This window comes from Oncorhynchus keta, chromosome 17 (assembly GCF_023373465.1).
Source record: "Oncorhynchus keta strain PuntledgeMale-10-30-2019 chromosome 17, Oket_V2, whole genome shotgun sequence".
Lineage (NCBI taxonomy): Eukaryota > Metazoa > Chordata > Actinopteri > Salmoniformes > Salmonidae > Oncorhynchus > Oncorhynchus keta.
This window is the reverse complement of record NC_068437.1, coordinates 11404495-11414324: the sequence shown is the minus strand read 5'-3', so window position 1 is coordinate 11414324 and position 9830 is coordinate 11404495. Positions and strand designations below refer to the sequence as shown.

General features: G+C 41.3%; 1 protein-coding gene across 1 annotated transcript; it reads right to left on the bottom strand.

The window, feature by feature from the left end:
* Positions 1–805: 805 nt before the first annotated feature.
* Positions 806–6313, bottom strand: LOC118396108 (pro-adrenomedullin-like). The gene is made up of 4 exons (XM_035790229.2): positions 5969–6313; positions 5299–5414; positions 5029–5151; positions 806–4862 (listed from the first exon to the last, which is right to left on the bottom strand). Exons 2-4 carry the CDS (start codon positions 5400–5402, stop codon positions 4508–4510), a joined length of 582 nt encoding a protein of 193 aa, XP_035646122.1. The 5' UTR covers positions 5403–5414; positions 5969–6313; the 3' UTR covers positions 806–4507.
* Positions 6314–9830: the final 3517 nt, after the last annotated feature.

Genomic DNA, 9830 nt, shown 5'->3' with positions numbered 1-9830 from the left:
TTGTCTATATTGATTATTTTATAATAACCAAACAGTTGCATAAACCAACACAAATTATTTCTGAAACCATGATGTGATATGGATTTTGCATTCTAATCTGAATGTGCTTGAGATGACCTCAATGTGTCCATGTCACTTGTTGACATAGGTGTTTCAAAGAACTGTCAGTCAAGGTGAGCTCCCTGCCCACTCAGCTATTAGCTCACCTCCCACCCAGCCTGTCTTTTCAGGCTTCCTGATAGTTAGATATGAGAGAAAATGTACATTTTCTCAAATTCATAGAATTTGTATTGGGAAAAATGTTACGGGGGATGTTTTTGTCACTCAAAAGGCTATTTCACATAGAAATCAGGATGACTGTGTGGGACCTTTAAACCATATTAATAATCAATCAATGCAGATTAAGTAAATACATGCCATCTCCAAGAACTTGTTGTGATTGTCTCCAAGAGCTTGTTGTTTTTTAAAAAGCAAAGATGGATGGAGGATTGATGGGGGTCAAGTTTTTTTTCACAAAACACACAGGAACATGAGGATGGCTGAAGAAGCGCAATTACATTACTGTAAGTAGTCACAGAGGAAGATAGATGGCAGTAGAACACTTCTCAAAATCTCCCTTGCAAGCTGCCTTCCCTCATGCTTCACTGTGAGATAGCTACATAACAAAGTAGCACCACAATTCCACTGGCTCCTAACCCAAATCTTCTGAGAACTGCCAAACAAAAAGACTGCATTTACACAGGCAGCCCAATTCTAATATTTCTTTCCATTAATTGGTTCATTGACTGGTATTTGATTGGTTCAGATCTTTTCACATCAGATCTTTTTTTTTTAGAGCTGATCTGATTGGTCAAAATACCAATTAATGAAAAAAATATCAGAATTAGGCTGCCTTGCCTAATTCTTCTCTAACTTGCGTTTTCAGTAACCATGTTTAGATTTGGTCAGCCAAACAAATGTCACCACTTTCCAAAGAGCAGGATCATCACAGTCTGTTTACCATGACTTAAAATATTCATAACTCCACTGAATGAAACCGCTGAAGCGAAGGGAAAACATGTATATAACTTTAGGTGTATGGATATTTTAATGTTTGACCATGATGCTTAGCGTCACATAAACATGATACATGACCAAGTAGCTATTGACACATTAAACTGCAGTACTACACTGCACAACTGCTAATCATACACGTTACAAAGCCGTTATACTCTATTTCATATCATACACCGAAAATTGTCCAGGGTTACCAAGTGTTGATTTTTCAGTGTAACATTTCTAGTGTTAATTCAGGTGTTAAATTATCACCGTAAGTGTTAAATGAACTTTTCATTTGTGTAAAAGAACCCCAGTGTTGGTGTTAATAAACAGAGTGCGATTTTGTCAGTTTTACTCTGTGGGGAGTAAAATGTTCCCATCAAAACCACAGCCATCATTATCATATTTCCCAGCATGCCGGTAGCTCTATTTTTTAGGATATATTTAATTTTCTTTTTTTGCATGTACATGGTTTAATGATAAATCATATGCTATACACAGATGAATAACATACATTTTTCTGAAACGAATACAATCATTTAATTAGATTTATTACACCTGTTACTGAAACGGTTGTTCCAGTTAGGTAGTTTCCTTTCTCAATGTTTTTAATTCCGATAGTAATTCTAAATTCAGGTTGCAGGTAAATCGGTTGGGATGGCTTAACACTAGCTGAACTCCGATTGAAATTGCACATCCCTTTGCAAGCCAAAATAATGTTGTTTAGCTGCCTGATGTAGCCTGTAAACAAGGAGCATCAGGCCACTGTACTAGGGTAAAACTAGGCCTCAAAATAATTCCATATGAGATATGTAATGTACAGTCCATTCCGAAAATATTCAGATCCCTTGACGTTTTCCACATTTTCCTACGTTATAGCCTTATTCTAAAATGTACAAAATCATTTTTCCTCCTCATCAATCGACACATGATACCCCATAATGACAAAGTGAAAACAGGTTTTCAAAAAACCTGACAGAAATGCCTTATTGACATAAGTATTCAGACCCTTTGCTATGAGACACGAAATTGAGCTCAGGTGCATCCTGTTTCCATTGATCATCCTTGAGATGTTTCTACAACTTGACTGGCTGGAGTCCACCTGTGGATAAGGGTACCAAAACAATTCTGTGGATCCAATAAGAGTCTTCCTAGAGCTGGCCGCCCAGCCAAATTGAGCAATCGGGGAAGAAGGGCATTGGTCAGGGAGGTGACCAAGAACCTGATGGTCACTCTAACAGAGCTCCAGAGTTCCTCTGTGGAGATAGGAGAACCTTCCAGAAGGACAACCATCTCTGCAGCACTCAGTTAGAGTGGCTAGATGGAAGCCACTCCTTAGTAAAAGGCACATGACAGCCCGCTTGGAGTTTGCCAAAACGCGCCTAAAGGACTCAGACCATGAGTAACAAGATTATCTGGCCTGATGAAACCAAGATTGATCTCTTAACCTGTATGCCAAGCGTCATGTCTGAAGGAAACCTGACACCATCCCTACGGTGAATGGCAGCAACATCATGTTGTGGGGATGTTTTTCAGCGGCAGGGACTGGGAGATTAGTCAGGATTGAGGGAAAGATGAATGGAGCAAAGTACAGAGATCCTTGATGAAAACCTGCTCTCGAGTGCTGAGGACCTCAGACTGGAGACAATGACCCTAAGCACAAGCCAAGACAATTCAGGAATGGCTTCGGGACAATACTCTGAAAGTCCTTGAGTGGCCCAGCCAGAGCCCAGACTTGAATCCAATCGAACATCTCTGGAGAGACCTGAAAATAGCTGTGCCAACCTTGTAGCATCATACCCAAGAAGACAAGGCTGTAATTGCTGCCAAAGGTGCTTCAACAAAGTAAAGGGTTTGAATAATTATGTAAATGTAATATTTCAATTTTTAATTTTTAATACATTTACAAAGATTTCTTTGTACAGGACCTGTTTTTAGTGTGTAGATTGATTGTGGGGAAACAATTTAAACAATTTTAGAATAAGGCTGTAACTTAAAACATTTTGGAAAAAGTTAAGGGGTCTGAATACTTTCCGAATGCACTATGTACTCATATTTAAATTGCACTTCTCTCGATATGTACACAAACTCAAGTTCAAGTACAGTATCAATGAGCAGAAAATACAGAATCCAAGGCCTTGATAACCAAACATTGTAGATCTTTGTAGTCCCAAATACAGTATTTCTGGTACAACGCTTCTCTCACCACCATTGATTTAGTTTTGAACTGATTTTGGTGGTATATGTTGAATTTGAAAATTAATAGCATTTTTATAGGTCCTCTTTTGCGTGAGCTGCAAAATACATTTAGAAATCTGTTTTTCAATTATTGCACCCACACTGCTCGTGCGTGCCAACTAGCGTCTGCATTGCCAAGGCCTAAAATAGAAGTCAGTTCTATTTCTGTTGCAGATCGGGCTGCAAGTCCTACCTCTCCCATCTCTTCATTGGTTTATAGAAGCAGGTACCCATGTGCCATCTCCTCATTGGTTATACCCACGTGGGTGACTGAAAGACAAACGAAGTCGGTGGCGGTAAGGCACCTAATTTATGAAAGTTGCCAATCGCAAAATAAAGTCAAGAGAAGAAAAAACCTGGAAGGAGGAGAGATGACTAGAAACGATTCGGTTGACCGTTTGTGTGGATTAATTGGCGGAGTAGAGGACCTTGTGCATTTCAGGTAAAATAACTCAATGTTTATATCCCAGGACAAATTAGCTAGCAACAGCATGCTAGCTAAAAAGTACAAATTAGCTAGCAAGTGCAAGCTAGCTAGCTTGCCATAAATGTTTAATGCTTTTCGACCTGTCCCCAAATGAATATAATTGGTTCAGAGTTTGTTTTGATATTTTAACCTGCATGTCGTGATCGCGTTTGGTGTGGGGGGGGACAAAATACATTTATGCACGATGGCGCACGCGCACAGCCAGTTTGGGTTCTATGTAATTCCAATTGGAATCCAGCTAGTGAGAATATCCAGCATTTGGAATTTGTATTCACCTGCAACCTGAATTAAAAATGACAGCTGGGTTGGGAAGATAAACATATGAAACAAGGAACAACCATTTCAGTAACAGGTGCAATAAGATCAAGTAACAGATTGGATTAGAAAAAATGTTATTTATATTTGAGAAGCATAAGATTAATTAATGTACATACAAAAACATAGCTATTGAAACAATAAAAATTAACCTGCAATAGAGGATGCTAGCAAATATGATAATAATGGGCGTGGTTTTGGTTTAACTCTGGCTATTAAAACCAACACTTGGTGTTTTACACCAATGAGTGTTAATGTATGGCCTGAATTAACACTAGAAATGTTGGACTGAAAGAATCCAGACACTTCTTATCGCTTCCCTCTTTCACTGCTTTCTTTCATCCACAGTGGCATGAAATTCATTTCCTACTCCATTGACTATGTCCATCCTTTCCCCCACACAGGAAGGGAATGGTCAGGAATAGGACCTCAGCAGTATCTCAGCCAGCCAAAAAAACACCTGGCATTCACTAGATTGACACTCCTCTTCTCTGCCTGACTCAAGTTTGTCTGAACAGGGTGGCCTGTAGATGGATTCCTTAGCGGCTCTCGCTGCTCCAGCCCAATCTCAATCTCCCTGCTTGGAGAGTTGGCAAAGCATAGAGCTGTGGGAGTCCTGCGGCGGCGGCGACCGTAACCCTGCGAGCTGATCTTATCCTCCGGGGCTCTGTTGACCTTTAACCTGTTGTTGAGGATGTGCAGCCGATGGACCAGGTTTTGCAGGGTGCATGTTCCCAGAGAACAGCCAGGTCTTTTCACTGAGGTCACAATGGATCTTCTGGACCTGAAAGAGATCAAAGGAGATGAGACAAGAAATCAGAGATTTACAAAGATTTCTAAAGATGACTGAAATGTAAATGAGTTTGACCAACAAAACAGTGAATGTGACATTTATAGCAGTAAAACCAAAACAAGCAACAGTGACCATTATTTAAATATAATGTGATTACCTGGAATGAAATACAGGGGAGTCTGTCTCCTCTCTCTGCCCTGGTCCACTGAGGATCCCTGAGTCTAAGGCAGAGCTGCTGTGGAGAACTGCTCTCAAGCGACTCGGTAGCCAGCCTCTAAATCTACCAAACGAGAAGGCATGGTTAATGCAGAACTAACCCAGTTCTCCCGAGACATATCAAAGACAGAGCACACACTTTATCCAATAATCCTGTACACTCTATTGAATTAGATGGTGGCCACTGTTCGTCTTTCGTCAATCAGCTTACCTCTTTTTCAAGTTGAAGTTGAGGCCAACTTTGGTGCCTTTCACCAGAGGTAAAATTGTGGCTAGAACACACAAGCAGATGGTGGTTTGAAGAGCCACTTTCATATTGGCTAGAACCTGTGAATAACAATTAAATGAATTAGCATGATTTCCAGAACAGTACAATTCTCACCTTTCCCCACAAGTAGTTGAGACAATCTCCTGGCTCCAAAAGTATACCTGGATTATACCATGCTTACATAAGAGGGTCCAAAAGGCAGGTTCCATCCACCCCCTGGTCATTCCTTTATTGCAGGGTTACATTTTGCCTAATGTAATAGCTGGACAAAAACTGTATTGGCTAGAATTCCTCTGTTCAGGAATACCATACATTCTAAATGGATGAGACTGGGTTATTTCCTTCAGTAAGAACAATATAGTAAGAAAGCTGCACCTCTGTACACACACACACACACACACACACACACACACACACACACACACACACACACACACACACACACACACACACACACACACACACACACACACACACAAAACTGCTTATCTTGGACAACAAAGACAGCACATTCCTGCCGTGACTTCAGCAACAACAAAAAATATATGTTTTACCTAATGCAAGTCAGAAACAAAAGATACATTCACAAGTTCAAATGACAGAGGTGACTTACCTCAGTCTCAAAACAATTTTACTTCACCGGGAGGTTGTGAGGAAAAAGAGTAGTATGTATCCCAATGGCTCCCAGTTGCATACATTCAATCTATCCAGTTGGCGAGGTCTTTTTCAAGGCTATAGAGTTACCTATTAGTCTGAGTGTACACAGCCAAATGAGAGGCTTTATAGGGGGGATGGGAGGGACTTATACCTGAGTGACAGTGTGGGAGGGGCTTGTGTATGTGAAAGGTTCTCTCATCCCATTCTCCAGCAGACAGCGGGATAAGCCATTGTCAGGCTCGTGAGGCCCATGTAATGTAGCACAGCTATACACTGAGTGCACAAAACATTAAGGACACCTGCTCTTTCCGTGACATAGACTGACCAGGTGAATCCAGGTGAAAGCTTTGACCCCTTATTGATGTCACTTGTTAAATCCCTGGAGGAAATTAGGGTTAAGTGCCTTTTCACCTTGCCGGCTAGGGTATACAAACCAGCGTTTTTTTGCCCAAGCATCAGCTGTAACTCATTGCTGATCAGACTCCACACTTGTCCTCACTCTCCTTAATCACCACTGCCACCCTACTTGACCAAACTAACCTGACCAAACTAACCTGACCAAACTAACCTGACCAAACTAACATTCCTCCTCTTTGTTCTGCAGTGCATGTCACATTGCACAACGCTGCGGTGCTAGCCGAATCGAGTTTTGCATCTCCATTTTTGTGCATATGGAATATTTTTTTCAGATTTTTTATTTCAGCTCATGAAACATGGGACGAACACTTTACATGTTGAGTTTATATTTTTGTTCAGTGTAGTTTTGTCCCGTGGAATAGATATTGTCGATCTACAGTTAATGTTTCTCCTTCTAATCCTGGACTATGGGACCACCATCTTATTACATTTGCAATCGCAAAATAAATGATTTGCTTAGATTCCAACCAAAGATGATCAAAAGCCGTGCTATAAATTGTTGGACGACCGAAAGATTCCTTGATGCCCTTCCAGACTCCCTGACTCCCTCCCGACCAAGAACCCGATGGTCACTCTGACAGTGCTCTAAAGTTCATCTGTGGAGATGGGAGAACCTTCCAGAAGGAAAACCATCTATGCAGCACTCCACCAATCAGGCCTTTATGGTAGAGTGGCCAGACGGAAGCCACTCCTCAGTAAAAGGCACATGACAGCCCACGTGGAGTTTGCCAAAAGGCACCTAAACACTCTCAGGATTCTATGATGTGATGAAACCAAGATTGAACTCTTTGGCCTGAATGCCAAGCGTCACGTCTGGAGGAAACCTGGCACCATCCCTACGGTGAAGCATGGTGGTGGCTGCATCATGCTGTGGGGATGTTTTTCAGCGGCAGGGACTGGGAGACTAGTCAGGATGGAGGCAAAGATGAACAGAGCAAAGTGCAGAGAGATCCTTGATGAAAACCTGCTTGAACCCGATCAAACATCTCTGGAGATAATTGAAAATAGCTGTGCAGCAACGCTCCTCATCCAACCTGACAGAGCTTGAGAGGATCAGCAGAGAAGAATGGGAGAAACTCCCCAAATACAGTTGTGCCACGCTTGTAGCATCATACCCAAGACTCTAGGCTGTAATCACTGCCAAAGGTGCTTCAACAAAGTACTGAGTAAAGTGTCTGAATACTTATGTAAATGTGATATTTCAGTTTTAATTTGATACATTTTTATAAATTATCAAACATTTATAAGAACTTGTTTTTGCTTTGTCTTGATGGGGTATTGTGTGTAGATTGATGAGGGGCGAAAAACTATTTGATCAATTTTAGAATAAGGTTGTAACGTAACAAAATGTGGAAGAAGTCAAGAGGTCTGAATACTTTCTGAAGGCACTGTATACAGTGGCAGAACTAGAGTTTTCTACATAGGGTGGCCAGGGGGTGGTCAAGGCTACTTCAGGGGGTCCATAGACCATGACAGAACATTTGTGTGTAACCCTAACCTGGCATCTGAGGAGCATGAATTAATCCTATGATTGCTGATTAGAGGTAGAAGTGATAATTCACTTAACCCGGAGTTCTTCAATGTGACAGATAGTGTGGTCCAAAAGGGGTCACTAGAATTCTTGAACATACTATGAATAGTCAGTGTCTACCTCGGAACTGCAGCTCTCTCACACACACACACACACACACACACACACACACACACACACACACACACACACACACACACACACACACGGGTCACTCTGTATTCTTGAATATATAATCTGGTGTTGGGCATCCAAAATATTTTTTGGGTGCCCATCAATATTACAAACTAACAGAATTATATTTACGCTCATATATATTATGTTTTGGAATTGGCCTAATCAAGACCAAATTAAATCTGTGTGACATGACACGTTTTGAATTTATATTTTTAGAATGTCAGTGTACCAGTTAGTACACAGTGCAGGTTTTAATCATGACCATAGGGAGTGCCTAAGTGCCAAATTATCCTAGGTCGATTTAAAACAGCATAATTATGCGGTTCTGGTGAGAACTGGCAAAATGTTTCAAAAACTCAATCATGTTGAGGGAGTGTGCCAGCCTTGACTCAACACTGAGAATTCCGAGGTGACTTAACTTGTCATCAACCATTGTTGTCCTAAGGTGGGTTTTAATCAGTTTTAAAGCTGAGAAGCTTCTCTCGCAAGAAGCACTGCTGACTGGTGTAACAACAGAAACCTTACAAAGTCGAAATAGCTCATGGAAGAACTCTTTATAAGGTTCTAGAGACACAACAACGTCAAGGAGAGTATACGGTCTGTTCCTTCCACTTCCCACTCTCCTATCAAGAAGCTGCTTGGTTTGATGAACCTCATGTTTGAGCTCCTCTAAATCTGAGCAAAGGCAAACAGAGGCTCTTCGTTCAAGAATGTTGTCCTCTTTTTGTTGAGAGACAGGACCCCTTGCATTATCTCACAATTCTTCTTTGAAAAACGCTTCTGCAGCTCAGCTGTGAGACTGTCAAGCACCTGATAAAAGAGAGCTCTTTGGAAGCTCTCACCGTCACTTTGGTCACTATTCTTCTGTCCTACACTGCTCATCATCAATGAGTCGTGAAATGTTAAGCTTGTTTTAGGCTGTCTTTTACACACTGTTTGTACACTTCTTTTGCAGAGCTCTGCAATCTCTTCAACCTCTTTCCATAGTTCTCCACAGTAACCCTCACTTCTGTAGTCCTGTAGTGTGTCTGTAAGGGCACCTACTAGATCCACAGCCCTTGCTAGATCAAGAGAGCTTGATTGGAGCAAGTCAGAAAGACATTTGGCATCACCAAGCACTTTACAAAAGGTAACGAAAAGCTCTATGAAATTAAAATGTATCTGAGAAAGAAGGTCCTTTGCCTCCACTGATCTATCAACACTATTTTCAAGTGTGATTTTCTGTAGCACTTTCAGAACTGCTGGAAGCCTGTCCCTCAGATCACGGCATGCCATGTATCTGCATGCCCACCTTACGTAAGTCTCTGTCATTCCCTGGGCTGCTGCTGTGGATACAGCTCTTTCTGAACTGCAAGCCACTTGAGATGAAAGTACGAGCCAGATACAAAGTTAAGAAGCTTCTGCAGGAGAGCAAAAAAAAGTTAACTGCCTCAGGCACTGATTTTACAGCATCGACAAGAACCAAATTCAAACAATGTTCATTATTACAGTGCACATAAAATGAAAGTCTTGCACTGTTTTTAATCCGTGCAGACACTCCAGAATGCTTTCCGCTCATGACGGATGCACCACAAGACTATTTCTGTAGTCCAGACCATGTTTTTCAAGGCAATCAATTACCATTTTTGTAAGACCTGCTGCATCTCAGCTTTCAGCTGACTGAGAGTGAAAAAAGCTTTCGTGGATGGCCCCG

Excerpts from the sequence above, each read along its gene's own strand:
- LOC118396108 (XM_035790229.2), bottom strand. The coding sequence starts at position 5,402 with ATGAAAGTGGCTCTTCAAACCACCATCTGCTTGTGTGTTCTAGCCACA. Across the intron at positions 5,152-5,298 it reads AACTTCAACTTGAAAAAGAG|ATTTAGAGGCTGGCTACCGA; the intron begins GTAAGCTGATTG and ends CTCGTTTGGTAG. Across the intron at positions 4,863-5,028 it reads TCCCCTGTATTTCATTCCAG|GTCCAGAAGATCCATTGTGA; the intron begins GTAATCACATTA and ends GATCTCTTTCAG.